Source organism: Tenrec ecaudatus, chromosome 7 (genome assembly GCF_050624435.1).
Source record: "Tenrec ecaudatus isolate mTenEca1 chromosome 7, mTenEca1.hap1, whole genome shotgun sequence".
In the NCBI taxonomy this organism is placed as follows: Eukaryota; Metazoa; Chordata; class Mammalia; order Afrosoricida; family Tenrecidae; genus Tenrec; species Tenrec ecaudatus.
Window position 1 is genome coordinate 25,199,618 of NC_134536.1, and position 16,360 is coordinate 25,215,977.

Below are 16,360 nucleotides of genomic sequence, written 5' to 3' on the forward strand. Positions count from 1 at the left end.
CTTATAACCCCCTCCCAGGGGGATGGACAACAGAAAAGTGGGTGAAGGGAGACATCGGTCAATGTAAAACATGATAAAATAATAATGATAATTAATAAATTATCAAGGGTTCATGAGGGAGGGAAGGGAAAATGAGGAGCTGATACCAAGGGCTCAAGTAGATAGAAAATGTTTTGAAAAATGATGATGTCAACAAAGGTACCAATGTGCTTGGCACAATGGATGGATGGATGGATGGATTGTGATAAGAGTTGTATGAGCCCCAATAAAATTATTTTTTTTAAAAAGACATTTTATAAAGGCGATACTCACCTTTCTGTAGATGCCCTGGTCATTTGTAATGTTTAATCAGAGTAATTAAATGCTTACATTTCAGATGAAAAAAAAACCACAGAGAAAACCATCTGTTGACTAGTGGAAGTGGAAGATAGGTGAACCTTTCCGCACATTTGTTCTGGGGGCTCCCTCACTGGACGGAGGTCTCTGCAGTCCAGCAATATGGCAGGACTACCAAGCAGCACATTCTCTCTGCTCAGATCTGACTCACTATGTGATCAGTGAAGTTAGGCTGGCCTTTGTTTTTTATTTCTGGGCTAGCTGGAGCCAAACCCTGCATAGGGATGGGGCCTCCTCAAGCATTCTGGGATTACATGCAGCCCTGGGTCTTAGGAAGAATGTGTTATCCATTTCCTTAGGCTTAAAGGAGGAGACAGTGACCCAGGGTTCAGGATAAAAGAGTCCCCAGAGACAGAAAAGCTGTCAGGAGAGACCTCTTCCATATACGTTAATGTATCTAAGGACTTGGAATTAGAAAATATACAAAATTCTTAACTATTGGAAAGTCAAAACACGGTACAAACCAAAATGTATGTGAAGTAAGCTCATCAGGCAAAATTTCTTATTAGACACGCTTGGCACCTCACACTTGGGACTTCATAGCCAGTGAGCCAAACGTGGCTGCCTTGTGATGTCTTTACTCCAATAGGTTTATGAAAACGAACAACCCACCAACAAAAGCCCACTAAATACACCCTGACCCTAACAGCTCATTCTAGAATAGGTTTGGACCTCACTTGCAATAATGCCCCTTTTCACAGCTCTCTTGTAATGTTTAAAGTCACTCCTGTTAGAGGTCATTTTTTTCTGTCCCTCTTTTGTGTTCTCTCCCCACCCCTAACAAAAGTAATAACAACAACAACAACCGCAACAAACCTAAGCTCAAGAGCCTGTAAGCAACACAAAGCTTGTCCAAGAAAAACACTGAGTTAGAATGAGGGCTGGCCAAGTGCAGCCTTCGAAGCCCCACTGCTTACATGGGACTGTTGAACAAATTCCTGTTGTGTGAGGTTTGGCATCTACTTTCTAAAAATATAAGCATCTGGGGAAAGGAGACAAAGCCCAGGTCTTGGACCAAATGAGGCACGCAGTGTGAATCTGTTAGTGATTATATCCATAATGAAACATGTACCCAAATTTAGCTGTGCAGAATCTAATACCCTATGAAAGCCCAGCAGGCACCATCCTTACCATAATATATAGCCAACAGAGAAGGTACATATGGCAGGGAGGCCGCTGCTCCTGCTGGGGTACTGATGGTGCGACGTCCTCATCTCGATTAGTATAAAAGGCAGAACTGTTGTGTGCTGAAAAAGAACAGGGTACAGGTGACACCGATTCTTGACTGGGATCTTTTTTTTGCTTTTGCTTTTTTCTTCACAGGAGAATTACCAGTATAAAGAAATACCCACAAAAAGCATTAAGGCAGAGAGTTGACCAAAAGGGGCAGAACTAACCATGAGTAAGCACATGTAGTGGATCACTCGTTCCACTGTTGTTTTTCTTCTGGGTCGTAATTTTTGAATTAGGATTTCATTATAAGACCCATTATAGGAAAATTTGATACTATAGAAAGTAGGCAAAAAAAATCATTGGAAAACAAGGAATAGCGATAACCAAGCAAAAGTTGTGGTACACAGTGATTTTCTCACTTTCCCCTTCCTGCTCAGATGATTGCTATATATTCAGTTTAGTTTTGGATTTTTATCACATTGCAGCATGAGAGTTTCTGATATGCTGTTTTAAGAATTCATCTAGAATATCAGTCCTAACCAGCGCTGGCTACACTCCATGTCTCCTCTGAAGCACGCTTCAGGTAGCCAAGTCCTGTTCTTGAATATTAGGCCACAACGTTTTCAATTTTTCAGTTATTAACAATGCCATGATGTATTTCTTTTACAGACGTCTTTGTGTGCCTGTCTGAATGTTAAATAATTTTTTATAATCCGACAATGAATATTTTAAAGTTGTTGATACAAAATACCAAGTTATAAACATACCCACACCAGGAATGCATGAATTTCAGCTATGTAGAAGCTATGTGGAACATGCATTTATTTATATGTGTGTCTATTTTTGTGTGTTTTTCGACTCAGTGTCTACTTTAGGTATGAACTTCAGTGGACCAGGATAGAGATGCAATTTATCCCATTCATATGGTAAGAGGAGGGGAAAGTCAACTTTTCATATCTCTCAAAGACCCGAACATTTTTGATATTGAAATCTGGTAGATAAAGAACAAGGGTCCTTTTATGTAAAAATACATCACAGTATATACACCGACTCTCCCAAAATGTAAAATTTTGCAAAAGTACAAAATTGACAGACCTGGAATTGAATTATCAGCAGGTGAGAGCTCATTTTAATGCCTCCTCCACCACCACGAAGGAGCCCTGGTGGTCTAGTGGATTATGAGCTAGGCTGTTAACCACAAGGTCAGCAGTTTGATTCTACCCGCTACTCTAAGGGGAAAAGATGAGGCTATCACCTCTGGTAAAGATTTAAAGCAGCGGTTCTCAACCTGTGGGTTGAGACCCCTTTGGGGGTGAAATGACCCTTTCACAGGGGTTGCCTAAGACCATCGGAAAACACATATTTCTGATGGTCTTAGGAACTGAGAAACTGCTCCTCTATTTGTCTCCAGGTGGGTCCACCCACATGCAGATATGCTGATCTGGTGAGAAAGAAGCTATCTGAATTTTCACACCAACATTAGCTTTTTATGCATACTGTCGCAAAATGTAGCAATGTCATTTACTGTTGTTATAGCAAGACTGTTACCCATGTTACACCATGCTTCAAGACAAAATTTCATCTATTTATAATTAGAAATAAATATTTCACAATATATAATGACGTATTATTTTTGTGATTAATCAGTGTGCTTTCATCATGTTCAATTTGTAACAATGAAAATACATCCTGCATATCAGATATTTACGATTCATACCAGTAGCAAAATGACAGGAAGTAGCAATGAAAATAATTTTATGGTTGGGGTCACCACCACATGAGAAACTGTTTTAAAGGGTCACGACATTAGGAAGGCTGAGAACTGCTGATTTAAAGCCTCAGATGCCCCCAGAATGAGTTCTATTATGTTCTATATGGCTTCTCTGAGTCAGAATTGAGTTGATGGCAGTTGGCTTGCTTTTTTAGGTTAACCACCATGAAAAAAACACCTTTGCTCTGCTCTTACTGTATTGTTTGCATATTCAAGGAAAAAGGCAGGAAATGGAATGTTAGGATTTTTAAACATTAATAAATATTTTGTACACTGAGACGCCTTTAAAGTGCAGAAAATACTGAAGCTATAAAGGATTTTGTTGAACTTGGGTCCATAACCCAGGTCCGTGGAAACAGTAGTCAAGAGATCAAGTGATGTGATCAAAGCTGGGATGTAAAATAATTAATTCTTAAGGCCGGTACTCATCCTCATGACATCACTGAAGACATGGGTGCGGTAGCAAGTGTGGTGAAGAAATCAGGTGGTATCTGGCTGTCATAAAAAAATGAAGTCTGGGGTCGTAAAAGCTTATCTCAAAACAAGCAGCCATCTAAGTGAGGAGCCAGCAAAGGCTACACGGATGAAGCACATTAGCCTCTTGACCCAAGGATTGCAAATAATAAGATTCAAGCCCAGAAGTGGGAACAGTGAAACAGAAACAAACAAACAAAACCCCCCAGATTCACTGCCATCCAGTCCAGACTAACTCACAGTGACACTATGGGTCAGGGTAGAACTGCCCTTGGGGGTTTCCAGGACTGTAACTCTTTGCAGCAGTAGAAACTTCATTTTTCTCCAGTGGAGAGACTGGTGGTTTTGAACTGCAGATCTTGTGATTAACATCGCAATGTGTACACACTACACAAGGGTCTGAATTCTAAATACCTGGTTCGTAGTCAGCTATGGAGGATAGTGGTAGCCCAAAATTTACTTACAGGGTCCCTACCTGGATTGGGTCTACAGTGAATCCATAATCCCCATAGACCAAGAAGGTTACCAGCCCTAATATCAGACAAACTGCATTGCAAAGTGGATTTTAGCAGCTGTGCTTTGGCTGGATTATAACAATTTATCATTTGATCTCTCTATGGACCTCTCGTGAATTTGTACTAAATTTTTCATCTTTTCTAGTTTCTATAGGTTGAGGTCTTATTTTGTTTGTTTTATAAGGCCATTGGTGCTGGGTCCTTCTTTGTTGTTTACCTTGTTTTCTATGTTTACCTGTATAGGGAAAGTGGGATGGGTGGGTTAAGGATTAATGATTGCCTGGGGGCCCAGAAAGGCAGGGTAGGGAATGGGGAGTCAACACCAATGGGTGCAAGAAAGAAGAAAAAGTTTCAAAGTTGATTGTGGCAATGAATGGACAACCGTCTTAATATGAATGAATGATTGAACTTTATTAATTATAGCACAAAAAAATCAAACAAGCAAAAAAAATAAAGTAAATATTACATTGGGGAAATCTGTTGCAACCGACCTCTTTCAAGTATTACAAAGCAAAGATACCATTCTGAAGACATATGCGCCTAACCCAAGCCATGGTATTTTCAATCGCCTCATGGGCATGTCAAAGTTGGAAGAATCAAAGAAGATTTCTATCACTGAATTTTATGCTAGACAAAGAATATTAAATTATACCATGGGCTGCAGGAATAAGGAACAAATCTGTCTGGGAAGACATATTGTCAGACGATCCTTACAAATGCGAACAGCAAGGCTTCACCCTATGTATTTTTGCCATGTTTCAACATGAGGGGCCAGTCTCCTGAGGGACATCCTGCTAGGTGAAGTCAAGGGTAAGCAATCAAGAGGAAGGCCCTCAATGAGACAGACTGACACCGTGGTCGCCACAATGGGCTCAAACCTAGCAACCATGGTTAGAATGAACAGTATTTCATTGTTTCACAACTGACCGGATGGCACCTCACAACGACAGCAATAGCATTTTTGCCGAACAAGGGGGAAGGAGTTCTTGGCAGACAAAAGACATGCTGAGAAACTCCGGGTGGACATCTCTGGATCAACTTACTGTTTATATTCATTGAGAAGAAAAAAATAGACGATTTTGTGAAAAATGTCAAGACAGGGGAAATCCTTTGCCTCAAATGTTCTACTCTAGATAACCATCCCGACTGCCCATCCATTAGTCATGAGAGGATGGCCTTCCAAGCACGCCAGGTGGGTGATTCCACAGTTGGGTAACTTTCTATTTCTTCATTCTTTGCTTTCTTACTGCTGTTTTCAAAGAGAATTATTAGTTCGGAAGGGAACTACACAAAATGTACATGCAAGCGAATATAGAGGCAGTATACATTTTAAAGGTTTAATCAACTTGTTTTTTTCATTATGTCACCTAGTTACCTTAGGTGCTATTGGCCTAGTAGTTCACCAACAGCCTGGCGGGTGTAGCAGCACAGTGGTGCATACACGCGGACATCAGATAGACTAGCAGCAAGGCTGATCTCCGAGAGAAAATCTCCTTAATATCCAACAATTATATTGAGGATCATACCGACTCTAGTCGCCTGAGGAGATTATAGAGTGACAAAGATATCTTTTTATTCACTAATATTAAAAAAGTTTCTACATTCTACCTCTTCTTGCTTCAAACCAAGCAGAAATTCATCCATTTTTCCATCAGTGCACATCATTCTGTAGTGAAGTGGACTTTCTTAATGTGGATCTTTTATCCATGTCTCGGTACCTCTCACCAAATGATTGGGTGGTACGATGCAAACAGAGTGCAAAAAATCCTAATCAAGGGCACTGGCCAGTTTGGGTTGCCAGTCTCCTGTATATAAAGTAGACGTCTGAGAAACAGGAATCAAGAGAAGTCCCAGAGCCATCAAAGAAGAAGAGGCACCAGTGGAGCCCATTGGAAATCCCTGGAGCTGTAGACAATATGGCACTCTGAGATGGAAGGCTGAGGCAAGGAGATCATGAGAGCAAACAGAGGAGCCGTGCTGAGACTATGAGACGGCAAGGCAGCGCAGTGGGTGGGCTTCTTGTTGTATGGATGAAGTCGGAAGCAAGAAGAGCATTTGGTTGAGAGTCTAATGACCAGAGAGTGAGAGACAGAGAGAGAGAGAGAGAGAGAGAGAGAGAGAGAGAGAGAGAGAGAGAGAGGTGGTTGTTGGCTAGGAGAGATGTTGCTATGGACCAAAGACCACAACCTTAATGTTTCGTGAACCTGGCTTACAACAACCTGTAAACTTCACTAATAAACTCCCATACTTGTGAGTATTATCAGTGAGTTCCATAGGGCCATTGCAATTGATTGTGGAACCCGGCAGAGAAGTGGAGTGCCATGGGAGGGATGGCTGGTGTCATCATGGAGAAAAAGAAGAATAGAGGTGGAGCCATGTCTGACTGCTGCCTTGGGGCAGTGAGCCTCAAGCTGGTGTGGAGTTGGCTTCTCCTTCCCTTTAGGTCCATCTGACTGTTCTTAGTTATACAGGTCATTAGCCTATTTGCTGATGATCAGGTGTTACATCTAGAAGACCTATGATGTACACTGATGTTGCCAGGCAGAAAATTTACTTGAAAAAGCCCCGCCCCCCTTTTTTTCCCCTGGATCACTTCATCAATAGCAGTATCACAACTGAAAAGAAGTTACTTGTTCTACTGGTGATGTGATCACTGACAAGCAATCTTTTTGTGGCAATCTGAGAAGGGACTAAGAGTGTTGATAGAAGGCCAGTCGCTAGTGAGTCAACTTGAACTTGTGGTATCCCCTGGTCCATCAAAATATAACGTCCTGAGTAGTGGATATTATTAACTCCATCAGGCAACAAAGCTCAGAGAGTCATTATCTGGCTCAAGGGAAAAGAGCCAGAAAGCCTGGCATTAGGGTTTAAGCCAATTCTGTCTGCCTCCAAATTGCATGTTCTTTTGCTACATCAGAATGATATATTTTAAAGATATCGATGTTGAATAGTCTTTGAATCAATTACCCTATGGGAGTGTCTCATCGAAGATCTCATATGGTGCCACTCAACCGACGAGAACTATTTTTGGTTGAGCCTCAACATAAGCAAAAGATTTTCACTGTACAAAGCTAATGCTGTTGAGTGTGTTTCTTCGTGGACGCATGTTATCCTGCTGGACAGTAATAAACAGAAGAATCACCTAGCACAAAATCAGAACCTTTCTGAGGCAGTGCTGATAGTTAAAAGATGGCTGCAATTTGACAAGCAATAATTAGTGTCTATATTTTCAAACAGAAGCCAGTTTCTAGTGTTCCTAGCCAGGTGCAGCTCCCCTTTGGGCAAACAATGAGATAAAGTCTGGTCACCAAAGGGGGTGTTAGAACCGCACCCGGACTCTGTTGTCAATAGAACAACAGAACAATTCTCAGCAGTGGAATTATAAAGATGTACAAGTTAACAATTCGTGTATTAGAGACTAATAATATGTCCCACACATGTATAAAGTGCTGTGCACAACAGTGATTTACCACGGACTAAAATAAGTGTTAGCATTAACAGAATCACCTTAAGTCCCACAGGGATGATCTCTGATGTTCTACAGCAAAATGATGTCTGTCAATGTGAACCAAGGACATTTAGAAACCATAGTTAGAGGAACTGCTTTTGAGTTCTCTCTTGAGCTTAAATCTAATATAAGAATGATTCGTTCCTGTGACATGGCCCTGCCCAGTATCCACCCTCGTGGGATCACTGAAGATGTAGGAGCCACAGCAAGGTGTGGTGAAGAAGTAAGATGGTGCCAGGCTATCAGGAAAAAGTGTCTGGTGTCTTAAAGGCCTTGTCTCAAAACAAGCCACCGTCTAATTGAGGCGTCAGCTAAATCCACAAAGAAGCAGCACAGCAGAATGTATGATCCGAGGAGTGTATATAAGATCCAAACCAGAGGAGGGAACGGTACCAGTGCCTGAATTCTAAACACCTTGTTTGTAAAAAGCTATGGACAATAGTAGAAGCCCAAATCTATTTGCAGGGTCCCTGTGTGGACTTAATTGCCACTGAGCACAGATTAGGAAAGTGAACATTTCCAATATCCCCGGCCATTGTGGAAGGGTGTCTAGCAAATGTACTTAGACCAGAACATAGCACCTTGTCATTAGACCTCCCTTCCAATATACTTTCAATTTATCCCCCCAAATTTAATGTCTTTCACAGTTTTGTATGATTATTGTTGCTAGGTCACCCCTGCCCCTTCTGTTCTTTGTCCTGGTTTCATGTATTTTTCTGTACAGGGAAGCTAGGATGGAAAAACACAGTAGATGAAATAAGAATCACCTGGAGGCATGAAAGGGAAGGTGCGGGCAATGGGAAGTCAACAGCAATGGACACAAGGAGGAAGAAAAGGCTCCAGGGTTGGCGGTGGCGATGGCTGCACAGACTGAACTATGGAACTGTCTGCTGTGTTCTTTATCGCTCAATAAGACTAAATAACGACCTCATATACTTGAGTGAACGCCGACCCGAATATCAGCCGAGGCACCTCATTTTACCACCAAAACCGCATTAAAAATGCGCTGAAAAACTCGGCTTAAACACAAGTATATATGGATAACTAAACTAAATATAAACAAAGCATTTATGGTAAAAAAAAAGCCAGTTAATTTTAAATGTTAGCGCTGTATGATCATGCGACTCGGAGACTCACTCTTGATTTGTTCACAGGGGATGTGAGCATTTGTGGGGTATTACGGGGATATTAGCACAAAGGAAAGACTCTGTTCTGCTGAATCAGAGGGATTTGATGACAATCAGGGGAGAATTACTTTTCCACTAAGTGATTCGATCTTGTTTAATTCCAATCCCTGTGCCATACAAACGATCCCACACACCATCAGGGCTACACAACCCACACACTGGAATACATGGGAATAGTGCATCTGTGAGTAAGAGCTGAACCTGCCAATGACTAAACTATTCAACTGATGAGTGGATATTCTTTTACTAGGAAAATGAAAGGATATCTGAGTAGAATGTTTAGAAACCGACGGAGTATTTCAGAGTATTAAAGAAACAGGTCGATGTTTCACAAAAAGGATTTGGATGTGTTGTTGTGGGGAAAGCCTTGACTATCAGTGATGGAAGATAGCGACCCATCAACTGGGGAGATGTCAGACTACCCTTGGCTGTGACCTTGATAAAAACATAAAGGCTAGGCTGTGTGATGTACTGAACACTGGCAGATGCGATGGATAAATTAGGAGCCTTCTCAAGATGACTTTAGAGTGGACAGTACCCCAAACCATGAGATGTTTGAAGACTGCGTTCAATCACTATTTCTCTAGTCTCTCCCCTCTGCTCCCATATATATAAATATATATATTTAGTAGCAGACTACTACTTCAATATTTTGGAAAATCCTGGAGGAGATATAGTTAGGATATTCCATAGAAGCGAGGATGGGGAGACTGTCTCATGTGATTAGGACATGTTTATCAAGGGGGTCCAGTTCAGGAGAAGGGCATCCTGAGTGGTAAAGTAGAGGGGAGAAGACCCTTCAGGGAAATGGACTGGTACAGTGGCTGCTACAATGGGCTCAAACAGGGTTGGCTGTGAGGGTGGTGAAGCACTGAGTAGTGTGTTAGACTATTGCAACTAGGGCAGTTTCTACCAACTAAATCGTACTTAACAACCACAGCTCGTTTATTCCGTGGAAGCAAGGCCTCATCGTGAACCTGAGAGATGAGCAGCTTTTCCTAAGTTGTGCTGGAGTCCATTGGGCATGTTCTCAAAGCATTGCGAACATCAAAAGCATCAGGTATACTTGCTAACATTAAGATCGCTGGGCCTGGCTCCGGGGAGGCTGATTCATGGGGGCAGAGCACTGTTCTTGGTCGTTCCCCCTTCTTGTCTTGTCAGGACTTCTAGGTTTTCTTCTACCCCGATGACAATTTCTGATCATAAACAAAAGGCTTCTTGTGGTTATTTCTGTGAGTAGGTGCCTATCTGCGTGTGTCCCTGAGTGTGTGAGTGTACGCACCTGCATTCCTGTGGGAACCCAGGCTGCAGGGCAGGGCTGGAGATGGGACTGGACTTGCCAGGGAGGCCCTGGTGAGGAAGAGTCCCCTCCAATGTCCCAACCGGTTCACAGGGACATCTCAGAGGGATGTCATTTGGAAAACCGCTCTTAGACCGAGAGCTGCAAATACAGATAGTAACGGGAACATCCTGTTTACTTTTGTTTTCCTCTTCAACATGGAATGAATAGAAAGGATTCAAAAGACAGGCCAATGTACATTTTGGGGAAAATGCTAGAAGGAATTTCAAGGTTTTGAAAGAAAGCCTATTGCACCAATACAGCAGGATCTAAAATAAGAGAAACGGTGCCATTAGAAAGACTGGGACAATCACTAATGGACTAACACTTGGCAGAGCTTCCAGGATCCCCCGAGAAGCTGAACGTCTGATGAGTGCGGGCTAACTTGACCCTGGATGGGGGCTTGTGCAGAATTGATAGGGATCCCACACTGGGACAAATGGAAAAGTGCAGTCAGCTCTGGCTGACTCCCAGCGATGGCAGGAACTTCCAGGAAGCTGGAAATAAACTGACTGCAGGCTTTAAACTACCTATTTATTCACCTTGGAAGGCCCAACCAACTGCCTTAGCTTGCGACCAGAAACCACGATTACTGACTTTACTAATTGGTCAGCTCAGCATCTGCTGGCCTTCTTCAGTATCAGGGGTTGGAATGATGAGAATTGCTAGCCTACCTGCTACAAGAGTTTCCATGGCTCAGACGGGAAGTTCTCCTCTCCTGGTTTTAGAAAGTTGATGCCTGAACACCACTACCTAGAATCTCCCCCCAGGCTTCCAGGGCCGTTCCGATTGTACTTCCCACAATCGGTCTCTGTAGTTCTCACAGAATGTTGCTGCTAGGTGCCGCCGAGTCCATTCTGACTCCCAGCACTGCCGTGGACCACAGAACAAACCGGCTGGACGACAGTGGCTCTTCTTTTGGGTTGAGGGGTCGGCCAGGCAGAAGAAAGTTGAAATGAGCTCCACCGGGCTGGAGAGAAGAGATGCTTTGCTCTGCCACAGGCCGGGCCACTGAGGGGGCCGTCAGCTGTGGCGGGACATGAGGCAGCACTGAGCTACGCTTAGACGAGTGAGGTGGGCACAAGGCCAATGAAGCATGGAGGACCACATGTGGACTGTGTCCTGCAGGAGGGGCGAGCCCAGAGGAGGTGACATGGAGAGAGGGCGGAGAGACAAGTTTGGGTGTAATCAGAGTCTCTGCCTCTCTAGTTTTCTGGTTTGCCTTGTGGTTTACCTAATTCTCTCATTGTGGGGTGGTTTTTTTTTTTGCTATTTTAATGAAGACAGGATTGAGAACTTCCAGGCTCTCTATCTGCTGGATCCGAAAGCATGATATTCATAATAGACAGACCGGCTGGGCACAGGTGGGGGCTAGAACAGAGAAGAGAGACTGCTCTGCCAAGTCATGTCCTTCACCTCCCTTTGCTCTCTCTTGCGTGCTCTGGCATTAGGGAGCGGATGCAGGTCTCTCCGGGACTCTGTGAGGCCTGGTGCTCGCCTCTCCCCTCTGCTAGACCTTGCTACAACCTCACAGCGCCTTTCCCTTTGGACTCATCTGCTCCTTTACTTCAAGAGGAACCCCAGACACAGAGTGATTGCGAATCGCGCTGCCAACTACAAGGTCCAAAGATTGAAACCACCAGCCACTCCTCAGGAGAAAGACGGGACTTTCTACTTCTATAAACAGTTCCACCCTCGGACACGAACAGGGGCAGTTGGAGCCCATCCTAGAGGGTCACTGAGAGTCAGCATGGACTTGCTGTCAGTGAGTTTACATCAAGAAGTACCACTATGCTTGCACACCATGGGAAAAAGCACACACACACACACATACACACACACACGCAGAGAAAGCTTTGGGAGACAGGTACATGTATCAGACAGGTAAGCACACTTATGTGACTTCTTGCCTCTGTCTTTTCATTTATGCTGCTTCCCCCCCGGCCCCCTTAGCTGAGCACCCTGGGGAGTGCACGCAGCTGGGAACTCAGGTAGGAGCGGCGAAACCCCAGAAAAGCTCTGTAGAAAGGTCTGGCCATCTACTTCCAAGAGATCCTCTCCACAGAACCCCCCCTGGTTTCAAAGTCACCCGTGCTGCCTTGTTGGAAAGAGCGCAATGGGATGACGTCTCCTGAAGTCAATTCTGGAAGTCCCCGGTTGTTAATATGCTGGGCTCTTGAGCCCCTCCAGAGGCACTTGGAAGAAAGGTCTGGTCGTGGGCTTACAGAAAACCCGCTACCCCAGGGAGCCCAGCCGATCCATATGGAGTTGACAGTGTTTGGAGTTGATTTGATTGCAATTTATTTTTAAAAAATGATTCCATTTTTTCCATTGGTTTTAAAAACGAAACTGTAACCTGCTATCAAAGAAGAATAAAAAAAAATCAAGTTCCTGAATAGAATATATAAGTAAATGGAAACGAAAACATTAATTTTTTTCAGGAAAAGGGATTTAAGGATTCTATAAAAATAATATCAAAGGAAGGCGATATTAAAGGAACGGCGTGATCCTGCCCCACACTGTTTTCCTGGACTAGAGCTACGTACTTACAAAATATACCGAGGCATCAATTACAAGACAAACAAACAAAACAAAACAGTAACGCAGAACTATTGCTTTGCCATCTCCACACACTCCTCGAGCCCAATGTGCCGCACACTCCAATAGCACAACACCACAGAAACAACCTTGCCGGGCCTTCAAACCCAAAGTTTCCAAATGGTTTTAATCCACCCTTGTTTATGATAAAATAAATGTTATTTTGATTGACTGGCACAGTCTACCAGCAGCAATAAGAGCAATCATGTTTGACATGGAAACATTATAAAATCTATAACCCAAACCTTTAAAGCCTGATTTGAAATGTCAAATTTGACTTATGGGAACCAGTTATAATCCTGCTTCATGCAAAAAGCATTAGGTTAATGCTGGAGCAAAGTACTGCTGCCAAGTGTGCACTGGCATAATTAATCAGGAATATTTCAGAAACGAGCCGTCTCCAAGAGGCTATTGATTTACTGTCATGCCACGTTTCTCTTTGGGGCTGGTGGCTGCTCTGGAGCTGGGGTGCACTGGCATGTATTTTTCAGTGACTAAGCCTTGATCTGTCCTCCTGGATTGCTGCCATCCCAGCACCGACATCTGCAACCACTCACACTTGACAGCCTGATGCCTGGCGCGGTGGCTTCCAAGTTGATTAGGATTAGTTCAGAGGGCTCTGGGACTAGTCTGAGTGTAATCGAAAGCAGAGACTCAGGAGCGTCTCTGGAGAGTAACATGTACCCTGCAAATGACATTGCATCAATAGTGGACATGCGTGTGCACATGGGCACACCTACAAACACACCCATGCACGCACATACACATACTCTCCCATGCACACTAAAACCCCCAAGCAAACTCATTACCACCAAGTCAATGCTGAATGATAGCAATCCTAGAGGGCAGGGCAGAACTGGCCCCATGAGTTCACAAGATTGTAACTCTTTGTGGGAGCAGAAAGCTCTGTCTTTCTCCCTCCATGAACACACACACACACACACGTGCACGCAAAGACCCAGGATGACTAACATGCACCTTTCAAATGGTAACATGTTAATAGTGGAGGTGCACGTGTAGGCAGACATATCTACAAGCGCACTCATTTACCCACGCGCACGCACAGATGCAAAGATCTAGGAGAGTGAGCTGCACCCTGAAAATGTCACATTAAAAATGAATGTGCATGAGCAACAGGCCCATCTACAGACACCACACTCAAGCATGAACACATACACACACCCATGCATGTGCACCTGATGGCTAACCTACTTAAAGAACGGGGAAGATTTGGGTTGTCATCTTCAAGGTCATCTCTATCACCTGCGGAAAGAAATGAAGATTTTTATGGTGGCCCTGCCTTGAACGCATCTAAACATAACTTCGCTCTTCTCTGTAAGGATTCTGGTTTATGAGGCCGTTTTGTCGGGAGAAGCCTTCAGAGTCAAGTGTATTCCCAAAGACAACAGAGGAAAGTCAAGGGAGAAAGAGGCAACGTAGGTCAGAGCTCAAAATCTCTTCTCCGTAATCTCTGCTAAAAAAAGCATTTATTTGGTCATCTCCTTAACCTTTTCATTGGACGCTCAGAGACGAGCATCACAGATCGGTTTTGTCTGATTTGAAATGGACATACATGGGCCATGCCACGTATGCTCTTTTTTTTATTGTCTGATTACTGTGCAAAATCTCGTTGGTGAGATTCATCCATGTTGAGTTGTCGAGTTGCAGGTCTTCATTCTCGTTGCTGTAGTCATTGACCTTCCACAGGATGTGCGCCACGCAATTTGTTTATCCGCCCTACGCGATGGCCTGGTGGTTCTTTCCAGTGTGGTGCATTTATGAAGAGAGCTTCGATGAGGCTTCCTGTAGATGTGTCTGTGCGCACACGCATGTGTGTGAGTGTGCGTGCGCGTGCATGTGTATGTGAGTGAGTGTGCATGTGAGTGAGTGTGCATGTGAGTGAGTGTGTGCGTGCGTATGTGCATGTGAGTGTGTGTGCGTGTGTGCATGCGTGTGAGAGTGTGCGTGCGTGTGTGCATGTGAATGAGTGTGTGTGTGCGCATGTGTGTGAGTGTGCGTGCATATGTGTATGTGAGTGTGTGTGTGCGCATGTGTGTGTGAGTGTGCATGCGTGCATGTGAGTGTGTGTGCGTGTGTGAATGTGAGTGTGTGTGCATGTGAATGGGTGAGTGAGTGTGTGTGTGAATGTGAGTGTGTGTGTGTGCGTGTGTGTGCATGTGAGTGTGTGTGTGTGCGTGTGTGTGTGTGTGTGTGTGTGTGTGTGTGTGAATGTACTTGCATTCGATGCGGGAATAATCTTACGAGTATGCCAGATGGGCCGTAAGGATGCCTCCTTGGATCGACTTACATGGGTAATGCTGAAGAGTTTCCCAATTTATCCTCTCCTCAGCACTGTATGCGAGTTCTGGTTGTTCCACAACATCCTGTCACTACTTGGTACTGTCTGTCTTTTTAAAAATTGTAATATTCTTTTAAAATCATTTTATTGGGGACTCATACAATTCTTATCACGATCCATATATACATCCATTGTGTAAAACACATTTGTTACCCTCATCATTCTCAAAATTGCTCTCACTTAAGCCCCTGGCATCAGCTCCTCATTTTCCCCGCTCACACCCCTGTCTCTTTTGCTTCTCTGTCACAACTGATTTTAAAATCATAGTGTTAAACATCTAGCACAGATGATCTTTTGGCTGAAGCTATCCAGCCTTGCATGGCGTTGCAGGTCAGCTCCCTTGTGAAACAGCCTTTGGAAACTGGCACGCGGAAGGTTTATTGGGGGGTTGGGTTACGAGGATCAACACCTGATTGGGGAAGGCAAGGAAGCAAGAGTCAGCAGAGAGAGAAGGGGGCCAGTGCTGACCCACTTGAAACCTTCAAGTTGGGATGCCCTTCAGAGTTGTCCCCCATGTGGGCAAAAGGGCCCATTTAGCCTCTGTGAGGATTGGACAGAATCCACCCAACATAGTGTATATACTCGAGTATAAGCCAAGTTTTTCAGCAAATTTTTAATGCAGTTTTTGTGGTAACATTAGGTGCCTCGGCTGATACGCGGGTTGGCTTATAGTCACGTACATATGGCAGTTAACATCGTATCAGGAAAGGCAGTCAGACGAACATCTGCACTTCTGTGTGTAAAATCCATGGTTGCAATCCCAATAACTGCATGGATTTGGACATATTCTAACCGCTGGTGTATCAACTTGCTGTTGGAAGCATTTGGGGGAGTCGATGTAATGCTGAAGGGGGCAACCAAATGGTCAGTGTACATTTGAAGTCCTCACTTGCCCCTACTTTGCGTGTTGTAAAATCAGTCACAGTGATTATCTATCTACCTATCTATCTATCTATCTATCTATCTATCTATCTATCTATCATCTATCTACCATCAGGCTTGGCTAGTAAGCCTTTTGGACCTGTCACTGGTCTTCTCAT

The 16,360-nt window shown here is 43.8% G+C and overlaps 1 protein-coding gene across 2 annotated transcripts in view; it reads right to left on the bottom strand.

Annotated features, from left to right (window-relative positions):
• AIG1 (androgen induced 1) overlaps positions 1 to 16,360 on the bottom strand; it is a 303,716-nt gene that overhangs the window by 44,365 nt on the left and 242,991 nt on the right. The window contains exon 4 of one of the 2 annotated variants that reach the window (XM_075554448.1): positions 1,528 to 1,643. The exons of the other annotated variant lie outside the window; for it this stretch is intronic. Coding sequence (XP_075410563.1) covers positions 1,528 to 1,643 — 116 coding nt within the window. The remainder of the gene's footprint in view (positions 1 to 1,527; positions 1,644 to 16,360) is intronic. 2 annotated transcript variants of the gene reach the window in all.